This window comes from Psammomys obesus, unplaced genomic scaffold (assembly GCF_907164565.1).
Source record: "Psammomys obesus unplaced genomic scaffold, mPsaObe1.curated_primary_1811, whole genome shotgun sequence".
In the NCBI taxonomy this organism is placed as follows: Eukaryota; Metazoa; Chordata; class Mammalia; order Rodentia; family Muridae; genus Psammomys; species Psammomys obesus.
Window position 1 is genome coordinate 49448369 of NW_026585644.1, and position 22806 is coordinate 49471174.

At 40.8% G+C, this 22806-nt stretch overlaps 1 protein-coding gene across 2 annotated transcripts in view; it reads right to left on the reverse strand.

Moving 5' to 3' along the window:
- Srbd1 (S1 RNA binding domain 1) overlaps positions 1 to 22806 on the reverse strand; it is a 167431-nt gene that overhangs the window by 135712 nt on the left and 8913 nt on the right. For both annotated transcript variants that reach the window (XM_055619222.1, XM_055619215.1), the window contains exons 3-8: positions 22234 to 22414; positions 19920 to 20285; positions 10429 to 10595; positions 8257 to 8374; positions 6600 to 6738; positions 964 to 1060 (exon numbers count right to left, since the gene is read on the reverse strand). In XM_055619222.1, the coding sequence (XP_055475197.1) occupies positions 964 to 1060; positions 6600 to 6738; positions 8257 to 8374; positions 10429 to 10595; positions 19920 to 20285; positions 22234 to 22414 (1068 nt within the window). The remainder of the gene's footprint in view (positions 1 to 963; positions 1061 to 6599; positions 6739 to 8256; positions 8375 to 10428; positions 10596 to 19919; positions 20286 to 22233; positions 22415 to 22806) is intronic.

Consider the following 22806-nt stretch of genomic DNA (forward strand, 5'->3'; position numbering starts at 1 on the left):
TCCATCTGTTAAATGAGCAATGCCAGTAGCTCTAGAAGAATTTGAGTCCCCCCAAGCACAGGTTTCTAAACTATTCATCAGAGGCTCCATTAACTGCCTGAGAATGAAGAGGATAAGAAGGCAGAGTTCCAGGCACCCTGCCTAGACTCCAGTTAAAACAACTTTAGCTACTGGAAGGACCAGACTAGCCTCATAAACTCCATTTTGAATTTTAGGCCCCATGTCAAACTAAGTTCTCTCGGTACTTTTCCAGAAAGCGGAAAGACACTGGCAGAGATGAGGAAGCGGGCAAGTTGAGACCAACCCGCGGACCCATCCTATTGTAAAAGAATGACCAGCCTGCAATTGTGAGATATTGTTGCCTGGCAACTAACCCAGATAGCCCATGGTTTATGACCAAAGTCACTGTAGCCCCGCTTCTCAGAAAAACCACAGGATGTGCTAATAGCTCCCCCTGCCCTCACTACAGCCAAATCAACACATAACAGGACATTCCAGGTGTTGCTCAGAATCAGATATCCTCCAGATGGCCGGGCCAGGACTGACTGACTGGTGCCTAGAATAGACCAATTATTTTAAAAGTCAACTTCCCTATGGTCAGACCCTTTTACCCAATCCTGTAATGCCCAGGCATGTAACTCCCTGCTTGCAGTTTCTCCCTATAAAAACCAAAGCTTGTTGTTCCTTCCTGCATTGGCTTGAATAAACCTCTTGCTGTTTGCATCAATCCCGCCTCTGAGTCTCCTTCGTGCGCCTCCATAGTAACTGGGCTCTTTTTGGGCCTAAACTATTTTAAATATTAGGGTTCTGTTGTTTGAACAAAGAATTCTAGTACCAAAATAAAGAGAAGAAAAAAAAGCAGCCTGAAAACCAAATTTTAAATGAACACTGGGTTAGCACTAAGCATGGGACCTTAACATCATGAACCCCACAAAGCAGAAAACTAGCCAAAAATGTACTTACGTGTCCCGAATGAAGTCGAGTGTATCTTTGTCTTTAGCAATCATGTCTGCTAAAATATGCTGTACTCCTGTTTCAATATCCTTGAGCTCAGAAAGGCCTTGAGAAGGGAGAGGGAGACCAGAAGAAGGTATAAGATTAGCTGTAAGGTCTATAATTAAATATACTAAACTAAATTTTACATTAACAAATTTAGGAAAGAAAGGCATCATGAGTGACTTGCATCCATACCCAAAGAAACAAGTCTCCAGAAGCAGTACTGCAGGCTCTTTCCTAGCACACCACATGCTGGTTGCCCACTCCACCACTTAACACTTTCAGGACCTTAAACAGATTAACTGCTTTCTCTGCCTCAGTTTCCCATAAATATGGAGTAATCATTATCTCCTTCATGTGGTTTCAAAGATTAAATATTGTAAGAAACATGTATGTATCGATCATATCCCAAAATATGTAATTTTATGAGTTACAAAAATTTGCCCTTTCAAGCAACTTCATTCATACTGACTGCTATTTAAGCGGGAGGCATTTCCACACTGTAAGTGACCCATCTGAATTTCTGAGATCCCATAAAGGCGATATCATCTGCAAAAGCAGCACGGGAAATAGCTGCAAGCACTCGCCACTCATGATCTCCTGATTCTGACGTAGAATGGCCCCTGTACTGTCAACTCATACACTGACAAGAGAGTATTTGGACTGCTCTCTTTCATTTCTCGGCTTCACTGTTCTACTTGCATTTTGCTTTTGTTGATTTACATTAGGGATTTGTTGGTATAATGTTCTTTTGGAATGTATACAATTTACCCTTGTTCATTCAAATGCTGATTTCTCTACCCCGCTATCTGGTTTCAATCTGGACATTGCATTGTGATGCTTACTCTAAGCATCACCTGTCTCAAGTTTGTGTAAACATGCCCCCATTTGTTCTCAATATGTCAATTAAACAACCAGCCCCAATGCTGAACAATGGAAAGAATAGGGTGAGATATCCGGGTCTGGAGGGGAGAGGAAGGAAGCAGGAGAAGAGTAGGGGCAGAGGTCGCAGGACAGGACTTAGAACCATGAGGAGAGATGAACCGGACCTAAGATATGACTAAAAGCAAGTATAATGGGTAAAATATTAATGGTAGGAAACTATGCAGGTTTGGAGGTTTTGGATGGAGTAATCATTGCCCAGCATTGTGCTCTAGGTTAAATTAATTAAATCCTAGTCTCCTTGTGGTGATTTGGGTATACAGCAGGTTTAGAAATAACCACTGCTTAACTAAAAGATAAATCAATAGTAAATATTAATCATTCAGTGTCATATATATGCTTTTCTGTGAACACAATTTTCATGACAAAAGGTACAAAAGACAAAGGCAACAGTACAAACTTATTTTGGCATAATTAATAAAGATAAATACATAATTAATAAAGATAAATAATAAAGATAAATGGAGCCTCTGATGAATAGTTTAGAAACCTGTGCTTGGGGGGACTCAAATTCTTCTAGAGCTACTGGCATTGCTCATTTAACAGATGGACTGTGCTGTGTGTGCTCAGTTTAAAAGTAATTTCCAGTATCTACCTATTGGTTTATGTATTAAAATAATCTATGGTAACTACTGAAGCAGTACTTATTTTAAAGAAATATGAATTGAAATTAATAGGAATTCTACTTATATTTAAAGAAATTTCTCTATGAGGAAAATTTCAGTGACAAGTTACTTTTACAAATGGAAACCCATGTATGTCAAGGATTTAGAATGGCTATAGCACACAGTATGCGTTCGTGTGCTACTTGTTGGATCTTGAGCTAAGAAAACTATTCACTCTGCAGTAACACATGGAGCCCCAAGCATCTCAGAGCAACATTACACAGAGAAATGTGTAATGTGTGGGTGATAACTCAGCAATAAAAGTGGCCTACAATGAAAACCATCACTGAAAGCAGCTAACAGAAAGAAAGTACAAGTTTGCTACAGCAAAGGGACTTTGGAAAACCCTCATCACATGGGAGAATACCACTTGGAAGTCTTATACACTCAGTGAATGTTAATAATTAAAGTTATGCTAGGCTAAGGACTGTCCTTGCTCCTGATGACAGGAGCATTCACAGATGATTCTGACAAATGCTTTCTGACCACTACTAGGGAGAGTCCCTGAGTTACCTCTCTGCAGTAGTGGTTCTCATTGGGAGGTAGAAATTACAGTCATTAGGGAAGTCTTTTCATATTGTACGCCTGCTTGCTCTAGCCAGAAAGACCGGAACATATCTATGTGTTGAAAAAGCCCAACACCCTATTGCTCTTTTAGGCTTAATGCAGGCTCCAGGGTGAGTGTGTCAGTAAAATCAAGAGAAACAAGACACAGTGAACCAGGAAAGCAATAATAAAATCTCTTCGGGGACAGAATCTGAAACATTTGGGAATAACAATTATGATTGCAAAAAAAATTGAAAAGCCAACATTTCTTTATACTATATTTATACTTAGACCTTCTTACAGGACTTAACAATTAGGTGCACCTTAGCACAGGGACGCTGGGACCTCAGGACAAAGCCCATGTATGGTATAGTCTATGTTTTCATTCAGATCAAATTCTTAGTGGCCTTCTACTGAGAAATATAATATAATAATATAAATAATATAATATAATATAATATAATATAATATAATATAATATAATATAATATAATATAATATAATATAATATAATATAAATGTATAGAGAGAGACATAAACATATACACATATACATATATATGGTTTCTAAAAATATTTCTTGGAGGAATGATGGAAATGATTAAAATGCTTCTTTGGAAAGCCAATAGTAACAAACTTGAAAGTGATCATGTATATGTATGGAGCACAAGGAGTGAGGGAAAAATTAAAAAGAAGAAACATATCAAACAAAAATTTAAGAGCAGGATGTGGTACTTTGAAAGAGAAATGTCCCTCATTGGCTCAGGCATTTGAACACTTGGTCCCAAGTTAGTGGCCTTGCAGTAAGCTGTATTCACTGGGCCAAACTTTGAGCGTTCAAAGCCTTGCCCTACACTCAGTTTGCTCTGTGCTTCACACTGTGGTTAAAGATGTGAGCTCTCAGGTGACTGCTGTTCTCACCATGCTTACTGCCTGCTGCCATACTTCCTTGCCAAAACAGACTCTTATCCCTCTGGAACTGTGAGCTAAAATAAATTCTCCCAGAAGTTGCTTTTGGTATGGTGTTTTATCGCAGCAACAAAGAGTACGAACACACAGTACATAGTTACAATTCTATCAACTAATTATAACTCTTTGTATTTGTGACTAGAATCAACAAGTGAGTAAAGCCAAGAGACAATCCTGCTGTGCCTGTAAGAACCACAGCAATGATGCAGGGTCCTGAGCTAGTCACATGTACCAAGTATCACTGCCTGGTATCAACCATCATGTATCCCATATATCGCCATAAGTGACAATCAAAAGTCAGATTTTATGTTTAAACCATAGTTTAGTGCTGCTTTCAACCTTGGCAAGAGAAACATCTTTTGGAGTGTGCTGAAGACTCATAATTAATAACAAATAAGGCTCATAACAGAGACTCATAGGTAATCAAAGTGCTGAGAATGAGTGACTATGGGGTGTTTACCCTTAAATGGAGCCTGCATAGCTACCCTACGACTCTCAACCAAAAAGGGGGGCAGAAGGAACATGGAAAGATAGGGTAGAGTGCTGTGAAATGGTGTATTTGTGACAAGACATGACCACAACACTCATGAACTCACTGCAACTATGGTTACCTGTACAAGATCCGTCAACATTCCTGCAGGCAGCAATGACAGATACCGCATGTTATACAACAACAAAAAACAAAACCAAAGAACGAGACCTGAGCAACTAATGCGGGAAGAGCACGTGTTGAAGGGTTTCCAGGGGAAGCAAGAGGAGGCAGCTGGGTGGATATGATCACTGAATATATGGATGAACCTGACACAGAAGAGAAGAATTTAAGAGAGATGCTTAACATCTCTCTTAAATTTTTTGGTAGGAATACAGTAGACCCAGGAACCAAGGACGCTGGACCAAAGAACCACCATAAGGAACAACAGGGAGCCAGCCCCCTGGAGCTCTTTTCCACACACAGGCCCTGACCCCAGCTGGGCATCTCAAGGCTACTAAGGCTCAGCTAACATTAAAATATAAAATGCTATCAGCAAAAGCAAGATCTGCATCTGATGAAGGCAACGCATGCACAGAGCCCTGGGTCGAGTCCCCAGAACCCTGCCCAGAAAGAAAATGGAATTAGACTTTGTAAGATTGTAACTGAATAAAGTAAAGTACAGCAAATGAAAAATTAAATGCTGTAAATCATTGAAAATATAACTACAAATAAGCATTAAAAACTAATTTGGATTGTATTCATTTCAATCTATCTCTAACTTCAAATAATACTTTATATCACTGTCCTTTCCCAAACATATTAAAATGTATGTTTCTGTGAAAAGATAATGTGTATTTTATAGACACATATCTCAGTTTTTAAAAACATAAAATCACACTGGCTGGAATATGGTTGATACACTGTACTTTCCTATAGTTAAATACACAGTATGAATTTTGTAATCACAGACTGCCCCCTGTTGACATGTACGTCTCCCAGTCTGAAGAATCAACACAAAGTCAAAAGAAACTAGAACTGGGATGGAGAAATATAGGTTAGAGTTGGAGTGGACTTGCACATTCACAGGCTAACTAAGCCTGAAAATCTAATGTACAAGAAGAGGATTACAACTCATAATATAGCATGGAGCTCAGATAAGAAAAGATTTGATTCCAGGTCAGTTTTGCTTGACTACAAAACTCATTTAATTATGCATATCAAAGCACTATATCTTAATACAATTAATCATTTAAACAAAAGAATCAATTTTTTTGAGAAATATTGTAATTTCAGCTCAAAGATGAGGCAAGAAAAGTGCAAATTCAAGTCCAAACTGAAGAGTAAGGCTCAGAAGAACAATTCTCATTTAAATCCTTCCCCTATGCCATATCATTCTTTTGCACACAAAGGCCAGAATATATTTGGAAGCCCAGTTTAAAACAGTTATCACTTAGGCAACAGAAGCTAGGATCAGACTCCAGTTTACACTTTGTGCATGCCAGAGTATTAAAATGCTTTTTGAAGATATCTGAGTTACATGGTTTTAAAAAGGCAGAAATTAAATAAAAGCTTTGAAAGATAACAGGAGACTCTATTATCTAGGGAAAGGACAGTAAAGTATAGGATTATTTGGAGTTAGAGATGGATATGGAGGGATTTCATTTAAAAGTACAAATGTCAATTATCTTAAAAGATTAATGAATTAATAGTAAAACTGAGACCTTCTATTTACCAAAGATGGTGTTAAGAAAGACCAAATAGAAACTAGAAAAATGTATATTGTGAGAATGTATTTTAGAGATACTTGTAAACAAAAAAGACACCTGGCATAGAGTGGGGAGGTGATCAAAAGCAAAAGGTTGTCTAGGACCTGTTTGTTACAATCATTTGTTCTTTATCTGCTGTTAACAGCTATTTGTACAGTCATTGGTGAAAACATGTTTAATATAAATATTTGCATTCTAAAAGCTACGCAACGTCCAGGTTGCCATCTTGCAGGAAGCCAGTACCTTTAACATCAGGTCTCACGTAAGACAACAGGTTGAGCTGCCCCGGGTTCTCCAGCAGTGTCCGCGCTGCTCCTTCTAGTCCCAACTGTTTTGCTCTCTGGGCTTTGGTGCCCTTGCTCCCTGTTTTATATGGAGCAGACTAGGGAAAAAGGCAAAACATTTCACAGGAGTCTGTTTTACCAAGCCAAAATTAGATTTAAAAAAAAAAAAAAAAAAAAAAGGATAAAGGGCTAGAGGACACAATGAGAATGCCATGAACATCCTTCTCTCTGCTCTGTCTTCTCCTCTCAGAAATGAACTCTATTAACTACCTAAGACTATGGGAATGTCATGTGTCAAATCTTTATCTTTATAATTTTCTATGGGCTTAATATGTTTTTGCTCGGATTTACTTATCTTAAAAACTCATCATGAGGACCACAAGGTCCTCCTCAAACAAGCAAGCTCCTATCCAAGTTGTTTCATGCAATGCTTAATCACCCCCCACCCCTTTTTCCTCAACCTACCACCTGCTGGCCTGCAGCTTCCCTTCCCACATAGTTTGCTGGAGTAGTATCTTGAAGATACAAGGCACTACCTTAATGATAATGATTTTCAGCCCTTATCTTGCCAAAACCCCTCCTACATTTGCCTATTCATCACCTCATTCACAAAGCTCCTTCCTCCTGATCCACATACTATCACCTCCAGATTCTCTTCATAGTTCTCTGATCATTGTTTTCAATGTGTCCTCTAGATTCTCTGGCTCACTTGTATTTCAAAAAGTGCTAGTGGTCAGTCCTTACCTGCTTGTCCACAAACCCCTTTAAAGTGAATTCTCTCAGTCTCATAGCTTCTAATACAACCCTACCAAAGAACCCATGAGGGGCTGGCTTCTGTGAATATAAAGTCCCTCATGAAAAATGGCATGGTGCATCCATACGATCTATGTACTGCTTCCTGTAAACTTAAATCATCTCTAGATTACTTATAACTAAGACAATGTTAAGTGCTATGTAAACATTTGTTACATTGTTTATTCAGGGGACAGTAATTTGTAAAAGTATGTACTTGTTCAATATGGATAACGTTAAAATATTTTCCATCCACGGTTGACTGAACACACAGATGTCAAGCCAACAAGCAACCAGAGTGCCAACTGTTCCAGCTACAGGCTGAAGGCACTCATATGTAGGACTCTAGTTCTGCCATCTCCCTTGCATGCCACACTCAAACAATCTCCTTCCCTACTTGACTGGAGATTCCTTGAGGGCAAGAACTATTTACTATATTGTCCATATGTAGAAACCAAAGTTCCTGGCACACACAAAAAGGTATCTAGTAAATATTTATTGATTAAAGGATAAAAAACCTTGATAAATAACAGTGGCTGATGGCTTTAGCATTTTGGTTTTTGTTTCGTTGATTGGTTTTTGGTTTTTCTGTTTTTTTGGAGACAGGTTTCTCTGCAGAGCCCTGGCTATCCTGGACTAGCTTTGTAGGCTGGCCTCAAACTCACAGAGCTCTAACTGCCTCTGCCTCCCTGAGGGCTGGGATTACAGGCATTCACCACTGCACCAGCTTGGTTCTAGCTTTTAATAGCTTGGTCTTCCTTAGTGATAAAAAGATCCCAAATCATAAGCATCTAAGCATTACATTAAGAGATAAAGCTCCTTACCACGTGTTCCAGTTCTTCAAATGTTTTACAGTTCAACAAGGCTTTCAGCAAGCACTCAGACATCTTCCCCTCCTTCTTAATTTTCTGGATTGTACTATGAACCTTCTTCGCAACCGCCCTGAAATTGAAAACATAATAAATACAACCTGTATGTCCAACCTTTCTTCTCAAGGGTATCTCACATTTACAGAATAGTTGCAGGGAAAGTAAAAGATAACACAAAACTGTTTTTTATCTTTGACTCATTTGATAGTAACTTCACCCCAAATACTTTCATATGCATTTACAAGAAAGAATAACCTACAAAGCACAATCAACCCATAAGTATTAGGTAGTTGACACTCATCTATCACTGTCCTCTCCTTCGTAGACCCGAGGCCCTTTTTAGGTGTCAGCAACAGCACTGGTGATGGCCTCTGTGGATTCTCTGCAGAATATGGGTAGCGGTCAGATGTGGTCTCGTGGAGCTGAATCAATGCTCCAGGCTCTCCTGGATTTCAAAGTCTCCATACTTTGAAATATGTCCTACCAGTTACTTTGTAATGTCTTTTGAGTCTGGGCTCCTGTGATGTTTCCTTACAGCTAAATTCTGGGGCCTCCTGGCAGAGATATCACACAAGTTACACTGCTCTTTTTACTATATGTCACTGAGGGGCAAATGGTTTCAGTGCAGCCTATCATTCACGGAATGTTACCACTTGAGGAAGAAGACACCTATGATTTCAGATACAAGCATTCTCCTTTTCCCTTTGTAACTAATACGTGATTTGTGGAGGGATACTTTGAGACTACCTTATTCTTCACCAAGCTTCAATGTATTCATTGATTCATTCATATCACCATAGACTTATGGTTTCTTATTTTTATTTAGTGGTTATAACCTACTGTTGTGACATATTTTAATGCTCATATTATCACTGGTTTGGCCAGAAGTATTTCTTTCACGCTAATTGTTATGTACTTCTGACTTGTCCCTCTTATTCTCTGGGCACTTTTTTTTTTTTTTTTTTTTACTTTCTACAAAATATCCCACCTCATTTTTCACTCTCCCTCCTAAGCACTGAAATCATAAGAATGCCACCCAGAAAGCATTTGTCTACTAGGTGTGCTCATTGTTACTGGAGCAAGGCTGCTCTGGATGAGCACACTTAGCAGATTTAACTGGCTTCTAAATACTATTCTCCAATGGCAAGGAACTTGGGTTCCATGGAGAAGAGATGATTCTAGGAATCAATGTAGATGGGTCAAGTACAAGGAAGGGAAGTCATAGCACTTCCTCTAATTATCAGGAATTCTTTTTCCCTGTGAAGTGCAATCCTGCTGTACATGTCATGCTTGCCATCTTATTTCACTACCTGTTCTTATTTACAAAATGTGCCTAGCAATGATATTGGTAAAGGTGGCAGACAGAGGTGAGTACCAGCATGTACACATTAATCCAAGGCTCTCTACTTCAAGTCTCTGTTGCCCTGATTTCCCTACAATGATGGGCTCTAACGTGCAACTGGGAACAAAATAAGCCCTTTCCCCCTTACGTTGCTTTTGTTGGAGCATTTATCACAGCATCAGGAGAAGAAATCAAGACACTATCTGTTCCTAAAAGTCACCAGCAGTACAGGAGAGAGTTATTTTCCTTCGTGACCACACAGCTGACTGGAGCAGCATCATAAGGGTCACTACAACATCCTGCTAGCCAGGAAGAAAAATAAAATTCATAACATTCAAAACAGAGTTTCTGCTGGTTTTAACTATAATGAAGTTGCAATATTAAGTCACTTTATCATAGGATAAAGGCCGTCTATCCTGGCAAAAACTCTCCATTTGGGGACTGTGGAGTGGTAAGAGTTATGCAAGCTGTTGAAGACATACACCAACATTTTTAGTTTCCTGTTGGCAGTCTTGATTCTGCCATTATATCTAATCATTTCAATGTGAAAAACAAATGATGGTCAAGTCCTATAGACACATGCCAAGGTAAGCAGGTAGTAGAGGACTCCATGTACTAACAAAGTAAACAGACCTGCCTTTATCTGCAGAAGAGGACAGTACTCAGATGACAACAATTTAAAAAAACAAAGCACCAGAACTGTCCAAACAGTTGCTCACTTGTTTCCTTGCTTCCCCTCATGAGCTCAGAGCCTATGACATCCATCCCTCCCTCGGGTTTTTTACCGTAGCTCATCTAGGGTTTGGCGAATTTCTCTCAAGGAATCAGCATCAAGGTTATTAATGAGCTCTTTCCGATAGCGCACAAGGAAGGGAATTGTGTTGTCATCATGAAAGAGGCATATGATGTTGGCACAAACCCAAGGTTCAATATTAGTTCTCTCAGACAAAACCTGCAAATAAAGATAAACAGTGATTCAAAATACAAAGGCCTGTAATCCCAAAATTTCAAAGGCTGACACAGGACTCCCACAAATCTAAGACCAGCCTAGGCTATGAAGTAAGATCCTATGCAAAATGATCATCATCACCTGAGTAACAAAATCAATCCAAAACACATGATAGAATTGTTTTCAAAACAACAGATGCAGTAAATGACTGAACTCCAGAGACTAGAAAGATAACTCACTTTCTAGGCATCTTAACTACTGATCCTAAAGCTTAGCAGTCATTCTAATGAATGAATATCAAATCTCTGGGGAGGACAGCAAATTCACATTTCCAGGCTTGGCTCTTCTTTACATTACCACTAGACCTATGAACAATAATTTAAGATAATTTCGAAGGAAACTAATGGGTATTGCAACTCTGAACTTGTAAAGTGAGCTTCCTCCCAAACTTACTCACCCTCCACGTTTCCTCATGTAACAGTAACTCAAACTAGAAAAGCAGCCGCTTCCAATTCTTCAGCCTGATTCATTGTAAGAACCAGTCAATGCCAACCACAAACTATTTCTCTATTGTCTTCATTTCTTCTACCCACATCACTGAGACAGCCTTTAACTGTTCCCCTGCAGGCTCTGCAGACTCACCTATTCCTATTTCTAAGAAGAGCACTGTGAATATCTTTTCAAAATGTATGTTAGAACATGTCGTTTAATTGGCGGAAACCATCCCTGATGTCCCACAGTACCTGGAATTCAAACCCTGTTAGACGACTAAACAGGAATTAATAGTGTTGGAAGCCACTGAGGGCAGACTTGTCCGCCGTGGCTGCCCTTGGACCCTCCACCCATTTACCTGGTAATCACAACTTTCCTTTTTTAGGCCTCCTGGCTAAAAGAACAAAATATCTCTGGCCCTGGGAGGTATGATATTCTGATCTGCTCCAAAGAGTAGACCATTGCATACTATTGTTTCTTCCAGGAGAAGTTAATTCAGCTGGCGTTATCAATTATCTGGAAGGAATATGCCCCATCACACCCCACCCCCATCCCCAGAAAAAGCTGTTTTACCTGAAAACATGGAGAGATAGAAGAATAATTATTTCCTTACTCCTCTCAAAACCCTGATATACTGACTTACAGATCTTCACTGTTAAGCATTTTTTTAAGTTCTAAAAAGCATAACTTTTCCTTTCTCTGTCTTTTTCTAAAAGCCTAAGCACACTTACTCAGTCTAACCATGTTTCCTTGGTAATCTGGGTTTTCTCATTTATTCTCTGAAACTCACTACATCCTTTAGCCATGAGCTGCTTGCCAATCTTCAATGCTGAGCATGATTTTCTTAGACCGTAACTCAAAAATCATCTTAGGCCATGCTAATGCAGTGATTGTGTGTGGTGTGTGTGTGTGTGTGTGTGGTGTGTGTGTGTGTGTGTGTGTGGTGTGTGTGTGTGTGTGTGTATGTATGTATGTTCCAGGACTAAGGAACAGCTCAGCAGTAACACGCTTGCCTAGTATACATAAGGGTATAATTATACCCTGGGTATAATTCTCAGCATCACAGAAAAGTAAAAACCAGCCCTCTCTCCAAAAGCTAGATGGGAAAGAAGCCAGTCAAAACCTGACCTCCCACTTCTGCGGTGCAGCTGCTGATGTACCTTGAACCTGCTACACTGTGAGAATCCATGAGCTCTGTGGACTACAGCCACAGTTCAGTCAGTGGTCCTCAGAGCAACAGCACCATCTACAGCCCCAAGGAAAATGCAGACTATTGGGTCCCATCTAAAATACACTGACCCAGGAACTCTAGTAAGGCCTGACCATCCTGTGGCATAGAAAAACAAGGCAAACAACAACAACAAAAGCAGAGCACAAGCCTGAAGAAGTAGAAAGGCAGAGCGGGGAACTGTAGTCTTTACTTTTAACCTATTCACATTAATTATTTATTAATGTATTTACTTGTTTACTTACATAAACCAGATACGGAGTAGTTAAGGAAAAGTCAGAAAGAAGTGAAGAGAGAAAGGGACCACAGGGAGCAACACCATAACTACGTTAAGGCTAACTTTTACTTTGTGACTGCTGCTTTATGCCAACATCTGTAAAAGGCTTATTGTGTTCACCATTAATGCTTGAATTATATGAGATAGAGACTAACATTATTCTTATTTTATACACACAAAAACTTGAGCCCAAGAGTAAATTGCCACAAGTCTCACTAGCCATATTACCTCTTCAAAAATTGAATTTGTATGCAAGGCAAAAGATTTATCAGGCAAAAGTACAAAGGACTTAAATTGTCCCCTGTCCAGAGTACTAGAGCAAGTGGGACAGAGTGCCTTAACACTGCCCTCTAGCTGTCTGTCGCAAACATCAGGGAAGATGCCCTCTCCCCAAGTGTCCAGAGACCTCTTCTGAGCTTGAGGGTTGAGGAAAACTCCCCAATCTTCAGTGAGAAAGACAACATCCTGGCATCAGCCAATCCACTACAGTTTTAATTACTCAGCAACATCTGCATTCTAAAAGAGTTACCACCAAATTCAATGACTCACTAATGAATAAGAGAGAATTTTCTATTCAGAATCATTCCCAAGCCAGCAACTTGAACAGCTCCTTCTGAAGTTGCTGATTCTGACTATTCACCACCTGAACTAAAGAGCTGATTATGTCACTAAGTCACGCAAAATGCTCACGTAAAGACAGCAGTGGGGACAACTATTATACACTGCCTGAAGTCAGAAAAGAGGTTATAGTAGAGGGAAGTGGAGATCAGAGGGGGATTCTGTTGTTTACAGCCTGGAAGTTGTTGCTTGGTTACACTTCTGAATATATCAAAGTGGGCTGACACACCCTAACACAACCCTAACCCTAACCCTAAATCTAACCCTAACAGTAACTCTTACCCTAGCATAACCCTTATCCTAACCTTAATCCTAACCTCTACAAATTCAACCAAATTCTAGGTTATAATAATAAAAAACACTTTTTAATCTAGTCAATCTCTCCCAGAGAAAACAGGCCACATCTACCAAGAAGTACTGCATCTATAACTAATGCAGAATAGCAGTGTGGTAGCCAGCTCAGAGACACAAAGGAAAAAGTCTCCCTAATTTAGGAAGCCTTACTAAGATCCACAGAGCAACTGCACCTGTCCAGGCTCATCCTCAAAATACAGAAACTATATCATAGGCATCACAACTTTACACAGTTTAATTCTGCTAACACCTAACTGTGCTGGTCCCCTTTTCAGTTTTTACTGACATACTGCATGGGACAAAAGGGGCCTTAACAAAGACAAGTTTCCCATGGCAGCCATACATTCACAGTTTGGGAACAGGTGCAAGTGGGTGCATTACTTCAACGCAAGAGAGCAGTCCTCAGTCCCTGGTCAGGAAATAGACACAAATTATGCTCGTAGGTAAAGTCTAAACTCTAGCTAAGCATAGGCAATGGAGCTTGCCCACTAACATAAGATGGAGACAGCACTGAAAAGCCAGTGGAGTTTCCAGGGTTAAGATATACACCTCAACAGAAGGACAGAAGACCAAGGCACAGTGTTGAGCGGGGCCATGGGAAACAGCACTCAACTGAGTGACAAATGACACTGCCAAAGTGTTCTGTTAGTAAGAATTAATGATTGTATGCAATTAGTTTATAGCAACCATTCCCTTCTGACAAGGGTTTGCCTCCAAACCTTGGACATATGTTTTATGGAAGCAGGTATGCACACTGAAGACATTTCTGTCAGCCTGATCTTTATGCAAATATTCAAGACGCCCCAACCTCTTGAACATGCAGCTGATTCTCTCTCTGCCTTGTATTACTGGCTCTCCTCAACCATGTTTTCCAACACCTGCACTAGTCTCAGCTACAACTAGAAGGAGCAGCACAGTTTTAAAGAAAATTTATTTTCTGTCCCACAAAGCTTTCGTGTGTGTGTGAGCTGATATTTAAAAGCACAAAAAAGAAAGTCCACATAATAAGAACTGTCTGGAGAGTCAGTTAGGGAAGGGCTTACTAGGTTATAAGCATGTAAATTCCCAGGCAATTTCTCTACTTGAAATATGCTTGCCTTTAACAAAGCTGCCAACAACAGGTTGCTCAACAAACACAGACAGAGAGTTGAGATTCCTTCAGGAGAAGACAAGGGCTCCACCCAAAACCAAGAAGCTATCTACAACTGATAGATAGCAAAGGAAAAATTTGTTTTCTCCAATGGAGTCTCAATTGGTATATTATCCACATTTCAAGGCAGTCACCATGCTCAAGATGAGCAGTTTGGCCATCACAAAACTAACACAGTCTTATTTTTGTGGACTTTCTGTCCCATTTTGCTCTGAGCATTTTTTTCTTGTCTTACTAGTCTTCTGTATGTATAGTCTGGTTTCTGTTTCTTGTGGTTTTGTGATGGTGGGCGGTATTTCTTAGGATCTTTTTGTTTGTTTCTGTTTTTTAAAGAGAAAGGAAGGGTGTGGAGCTGGGTGAATTGCGAAAATCTGGGAGGAGTTGGGGAGGGCACGTAATCAGAATGCATTACATTTAATTTTTTTCAATTAAAAATAAAATCACTTCCTATTAACAGGAGGGAAAACTGCTTTGAATGTAGAGAGGGGACTAAGTATATCCATATCTTCCAAGTAGGCAAAGGCCATGAAATATTTCAAGGCCTTAAAATGAGTGAACATGTTTCCAACTGACAGTGGAATGAACACTGAATGCTGCTCCTCTGGGTTGCAATGAATCTTTCCTTGCTACTTTGCTTCTGCCCCTCACCCTAGCAGTCAGGCACCCATTTCTCATCATGCTTTCCCCTCCTGATTCTCAGCAAGTAAGTTTACCTTGCTCTTGGAATGTACATTACAAAATGCCTTGTCTAATGCGATCTTACTAACAAAGAACTCATCAGCAAACTCAAGTAATAGCCCCTAAAGCTGCTGCTCATGGTGGCTCACACTGATAATCCCAGCAATAAGTAATTTGGGACCAGAGCTAGTTAAGTTCCAGGCCAAGCTGGACTACAGAGTGAAACCCTGCCTCAAAGAAACAAAAACAGATTTAAAACAAAAATAATTAAAGTCCAGGTTAACATATTTCAGAACAAACTTTCTCTCAAAGCCTGGAATCAACTTCAGTGATACCTGTTAGAGAAAGGATACAACTTATGGAATCCTACACTGAGCTAGCTGTCAGTAATTTGTAGCTTTTAGAAAGGTTCTCTTTAGCTCCTACTGTTAGTATTTTGACCTCCCTACAGAGCCCCCAGTGTCAGCAGGAAGTAGCCAGAAGAGAATCTATGCCCGTTATTCACTTGTTGTTAACAAAAGGCTGAAATGGTGTGCTTCAGGACCAGGACAAGCAGCTCCAGGTTCTCCCAGCGTTCCCCAGCCCCCTACCTGCTGCCTTGCATGGCTGGCAACCTCTCTATTGACAACCCTCTACCCTAAATTTTCCAGGGCAGAGGCTTCCCTTACTCTTGACCTTGTAATCTGACCATTTTGTTGCTATAATTCTCTCTCTTAAACCCTTGCATGACAACCAAGATCTACTTCCAATGAGCCTAAATTTATATACTTTAACTTACCTTATAAAAAGCAGCCCAAGCTTCCCATTTTTTAATTATAGAAAAAGGGAGGAATGTTAGTATTTTGGAACACAACCTGCTCCTGGGTTACCCAGCAACTTATGATGTCATCATGTGTCACCAGCCAGGTGGCCACACCTGGAAGGTGTGCTTACCTTGACCCTTAAAGGGCTAACCCCAACACGTGGTCGCTTTCGTACTCTCTCTCTCTCTTACACTCTCTTACTCTCCTCTCTCTCTCTCTCTCTCTCTCTCTCTCTCTCTCTCTCTCGGGTGCCCCTTCCCTTTTCTCTCTCTTTCCCCATGTACTGCTCCCCCCACCCTCCTAATAAACTTCTTTCAGAGAATATCGGTTGACATCAGACTCATGCTTTTTAATAAATAATAACACCTACTATGAAAACAAGAATGTTTCTTATAGTTGTCTCTTGCCATCCTACCTTAAAGACACCTGATCTCGACCCTCAAGGACATTTTGGGTAGCCTACTCACACATTGCTCATAGAAACCTACCCACCCCTACACACACACACACACACACACACACACTAAACAAATGTGAAATCATTTTTTAAAAGTAAGTTCTTGACAGGAGCGCTTAATTATGCCAGAGGACTTTAACCAAGAAGTCACTAAGGGATGGCAGGATATTGATAAAAGCCAATACCAGAATGATTTTAGATGCTGTATTAGGCCCAGCGAGAGCCTAAATACAAGAAGGTATGAAGAGAACTCAGGAAACTAATCATCCATCGATGCAAAAACGCAAGAGGTTCCTCTTGACCATTACGCAATGGGGTCACCCCTGCTGGTCAGCTAGGAGTGGCACCGGGAGACAAAGACCTTAGGTTTTTAAAAGACACAAGGTGGGAATCTCCTGGGGTTGCCTTCTTGGTGATTTAGGATTGGATGAGGTGTTTAACTTTTAAAATAATTAGTTAGTTCTGGTCACCCTTAGGTCTAGTCAGCCCTGTCGTAAATATCTGATCTTCAAGTCAGTTTGGAATTTCCTGCCATCCACAGTTAAAGATGGGAGAGTGATTAACTCATCCCATGTCTGTTCTGAGGAGTGGGGGTTACAGGCTTTGGATCAAAGGTCAGGAGAAGGATTGGGGCCATTTGGCCCAGTTTTCAAACAAAGCCCATCTCACCGGCACCAGCCGGTGATTTTCTCTCCATTTAGTAGAGATCTCTGCTTGCTCTCTTCCTTATCTCTGCCCTCACAGATGGCTAATGTCAGGAACTTTTACATTCCTCGGCTCTCTGGAGAAGCACTAAGAGGCTTTAATTGACATGGGCCTAAAACTTGCAAATATAAGTTATAAGGCAATTAAAGGAAACATAGGTTACAAAGTTAGTCTGATTCTTTCAGCTGCTTTAATCATACAAATCACACAAATATCTAAGAATCGCATAGCACATCACACATTTCATGGGGAACACAACCTGATATCAGGTATGGGCTCGGATGCATTGCCTCAGGTGTTTCGGTGTCTTCTGGGCCCTGGAATTTCTCTGCTCCACAGGCCTCAAACGTGTAGGAAGCCATGGTTTCTTGGATGCCCCCTTCCAGGGCCAGTTTGTTAAGGTGGTCTGGAATTGATCAACAGCCATTTGGGAATTGGCTGGTTCTTGGCAATCCTATAGCCTCCTTACTTAAAAGTTTGGCATGTCGCAAGCTCGTGGCTTCAGTCTGCGATTTTTATACTTTATTCCAGGGCATTGCTCAGCTTATCACTCTTTCACATGCGTCAGCTGCTAATCAACTGCCATTACCTAATTTCACTATCTAATGCCTTAAGGGAGCTTACTTAGTTACTGTCACTAAGAGTGTTTCTTAATCTCACCCTGACAGCCTTGCTGTCTTACAAGCTCCTACTGCCTTACGGGCGTTACCTAGTCACTGTCACTAAAAGTATTTCTTAATTTTACTCCTGACAGCTCTGCTGACTTACAAGCTCATTACAGTTCTCATCCCTGTAATCTGGAGAAAAATAGTACAGTGAGGCTATATTAATCTCTTCTCCCATGGCAAAGGGTGGGAGACAGGACAGGAAGCAAATTGCCTAGAGAAGGCAGCTCTTCACTAAGAATGACTTATTAACATGTCTAAAGCTCAGAGGGCTTCAAGGTCTTGGAATCCCTCCTCTCTTCCTCCTGTACACTGTCAACTACCAGAGGTGGACATACCTTTGTAAAAGAAATAAGCTTAGCAGCACTAATAATGGGCAAGGATAGGACAGCGACATGTCCACTGACCCTGTAGCTCTGGACCAAGGATGAAGTTGATAGAGGGTCTTAAGGGTAAACTTAGTGCAGGTGGCCTATGATCTACCTATTCTGTGAAAGCATCACCTTGTAGAGCTAAATGAGTGAAGCAAAGGAAGACTTGGAAAGCTATTTACACTGTTTCTTAATGACTCTCTGCATGGTATATTTCAGTAAAAACAGAAAGCTGAAAGACAACATTCTAAATTCCTTAGCTTGCCAAAGAGAAGAAACACAATGACTTAAAAACTACTAGTGACACTCTGTATATAACAGAAAAAACAACAGGCCCAAAACCTGTCCCTCTGAAGAACAAAGGTATCACAAAGTCCCAGTCTTAGAATCTCCAGAAGCCCTGAGCTCTACAGCAGCAATGTATAACAGAGGAAAGAATTCCTTTCAGAATGTCCTTAGAACAATAAGGAGAAAGATCACCTGTAGGCATAAGGTCACTGTATAATTCAAATGCTGATTTCTGTACCCACCCCCCATATCTGGTTGCAACCCTTATTCTGAGAATCTCCTGTCTCAATGTTGTGTAAACACTGCTCTCCAATTGTCCCCCCAATAAAGCAGCTTACAGCCAATCCTGGAGTAGAGGAGAAAATAGGGCTGGACTTCCTGCCAGAGAGGGGAGGAGGAGTTGGAGGAGGAAGAAGGGGATAACCACAAGGAGATGTCCAGGAGCCACCAGGAGAGCTCAGCAGGGAAAGCTACAAAGTAGAAGTATCCCTGGGATGTATGCTAAGAGGAAGCCAAATTAGCTTAGGTGGTTAAAAAGAGTAATAGCTGTTCAGTTGTTTTGTTATGAAGCTTATTATTAAACAAATATTAAAAAGTCTCAAATTATTTAGGTGAAAGCCAGGTTAAGAGAGAAATTGAGTTTTATTGTATAAAAATAACAGTAACATCTAGCCTGAAATGGCCCCAGAATGTTTTGGAGCACACAAGGTTAAGGCTCACTGCTCATGAGCCATTCTCAAAAGGAGCTAAAAAGGTGGGAATGGGGGCAGTGGGAAAGGAAAGGAAACCAAGGAGAAATCCTCAAGTTAGGATTCTTAAAGAAATTGTCTTTGAAACATTGCTGGGTCCATGTTCCTAATATACTTCGTGCTTAATAGCCAGGAACTTAATCATGTATACTGCTTTTATAGAGAAATGCAATCCAAACACAAAACAAAAATGTAGAGTGAACCTTTAAGGGCTTCCTCTGTTGGTGTGAAATATTATGATTTTTTAATATTTCCCTGCACCGTGATATGCGGGAACACACCAGGGCAACGACCTCCCTTGGCAAGGGCACAGGTCACATCAGTGAAAGAGCTGCTGCTGATGCCAGATTACAAACAGTGGCCACAGCTTGATTCCAGAAATCACTGGCAAACTGAAAAGAGAGGTCAAAACTGCCAGCACTTCCCTTAGTGACCACAGTGTGGTGCCAGTCCAGGACTCACAGCACACAAGTGACACAAGGCTGCACTTACCTGCACTATGTCCCAGTTCATTTCCACCTCCTCTGTAATGCTGTCAGGAATCTTGACAGGCTTCCCCTGAGGACATGCTTCTGTCCTGATCCTCTTTAAAGGTGGCTGACCAAACGTGAAGTCGTCTTCACCTTCTTCCTTCTTGTGCACACCTTCCCCTGCAGTGCTTGTTGAGGACGTCTCCATGTTGCTATTTCCACCCTCCATGGGGCTAGCATGGCTGCTTTCCTCATCAACTTTCAACTTTTTTTTGGCCCTCTGCACTGTGTTTTTTTGTTTTTTTGCTGCAGTTTTCAGAGTCTTTGTCATATGCAATTCGTGATTTTTCTCTTCCAAATTGGCATCAACAATAGGCACCGGGCTATTCTATAATTCACAAAGAGAAAGCATGAGAATTACAAGACTAGAAACCAACTGGTATATTGCTCAGAAGTTAAAAAAAATGTACATATTCAATACACACAACAACTTAAATGGACATCAAGGGAACTATGCTGAGTTGGGAAAAACCCAACCCAAAGGGGATTGGAAGTTCAATGTCATCCTCAGTTATATAGCCAGCCTGGGCTACATGAGACCTGACTTTAAAATAGGCAGATAGATAGATAGATAGATAGATAGATAGATAGATAGATAGATTTGTTTAAGTAAATTCAGAAACTGATAAATAAACCAATATAATAAGATCAAAGCCAACCATTTAGAGGGAGAAGAACAGCATCCACATACTGTGAAATTCAGAAGACTACACTACCATCTGCTCAGACAGAAGACCAGGAGTAGAAACAGAGCAGGAGCAGCCAAAGGCAGGAAGTTTACTTCTGTTTTTTCTGAAATAAGGTTTCACACTAAATCCCTGGCCACCTAAAACTCATTACGGAATTCAGACTAACTTTATACTCACAGCAATTCTCCTGCCTTGGATTCCCAAGTGCTAGAATAACAAATGGACAGCACCAGAGCTAGCTTTGAGAGGAGGCTGCCCAGCAGCCTACACAGGTATCTAAGAAGCAATGCACAGCTCCACTGCTTCCTACCAATGTCACTTTACCTGACAGTCATCTCAGCACTGGGGATGGTGGCAATAACGCAAAGAGCTACCCTTAAGGAGCTTAAAGTCACAGGCCAGCTTGTCCATCACTCAAGCAACACAGCACAAACTCAGCTCCCAAGAATGTTTCAGTGAAAATTAAACTTCTATCGGGGATTTTTCCACAACAACTGACAGTGAGGACTGAGAACCATAATAAGTACCTTCTACCCCAATGCCAACCACCACATGTATACTTGAAATGCACAGTAGGCAGCCACTGAGCCTGCACCTGCACTCAAATATAATGGATCCAAGCGGAGATAGGAAGATAAAATGGCTGGGTCTACAACTCACAACCTAATCAAATGAATTGGCATAACTAAAAGAAGTGCCCATCATAAAGGAAGCCATCCAAGAAACAAAAATAATCTATAAAAGACCAAATATGACCAGCCTTCTTCTATCTATAATAGGGCAAAGAAAAATCAACAACTAGATTCTGAGTGTTTCAGTCCCCATGACAAGAGAACCTGCTGTGAGATGGTGCTTCAGACTAACTTAATGCCACACAATTACACCCTGCATGTGTCCCTGAGGTGACCAGGGACAGACCACAGGAGTCAATCAATAAACCCAAACAGGCTTGTCTAATTCCTGTTCTCAGCCCATGCTCATCAAGCAAGTTTTATTTAATGCCCTACTTCGGCCTCCAAGAAGAAAAGTGCTGCCAGTAAGAGTTTCAAGTGCTTGTGATGTAAGTATCAATTATTAAACCAGCACTCAGTATACATACATCACTCTTGCAAGCATGGCTGATATAAAAGTACCCCTGAGAGGAATATTGGCTTTTGAACTGCTGACTAAGAAACCCAGTTCCATCATTCACTATCTGTGTTCTAGAAGTAAGCCACTTAACATCTCTTGCCTTGGCTTTATCTGTAAAATCAGGAAGGTAGCTGCAGCACTCACAAAGGTTGTAATAATCAACCAAGATCTTCAGACTGAAATGTTGAGCATGCTGCCTGGCTAATAATACACACGGGTATTTGCTGAGATCACCAACCAAACCACCACTTCCATACCTAGCACAGCTCCTCAGAGAGGACAGTGGAAGAGCTGAAGAAACAGGTGCTTCAGTGGTTAAGTATTCCTGAGACTATGACCAGGGAAACCATCACTTTGCAGTCTGTATCATTTGCAAGATCTGTCCTGCTCTGTGTAAGAAACAGGCCCTCCTTGAGGCAGAAAAAACGAGGTCTTCTCACGTCTAACACCACCTACCAGCTCCACCTTAACAGCCATGTCTTTCGACACATCATCTATCTGTGGGGTGTTCTTCTTCCCCCGCGGCCCCGGCTTTCGTCTGGATTCCTTGGAAGCAGGCTGCTTACGGTTTCTGGGCACTTTCTTCTGAGGTTCCCAAATGCTATCTTCTTTGTCATCTTCTTCAGAGCCAGACGACCTAGAAGGAAATGACAGGAGAACTTCCAGGAAAAATGAAACTAGATGACAAAGGGAGAAAGAGACATATGCTTCTTAAATAACTGGAAATATGTGATATAAAATGGAGTGATATGGACACAGGCTGTGAACAATTACTCCTAAGAATTGAACAGGTGACTGGAGAGCCTCGTAGGAGTGCCCGCTCCATACCACACACACAAATCACAAGTCTCTCCACGCTCCTCCCCGCACCTGACGAGCATGCACACACACCGGCATGACACAGAAAAATCAATCATTACCTTAAGTAACTTACTGGGTCATGTCATACCATCGTCAGCATGAGCCTTTCAATCTTAACAGTAAAAAGCACTTAAGTTCCTAAATGCCAATTAAATCCATTTAAAATGT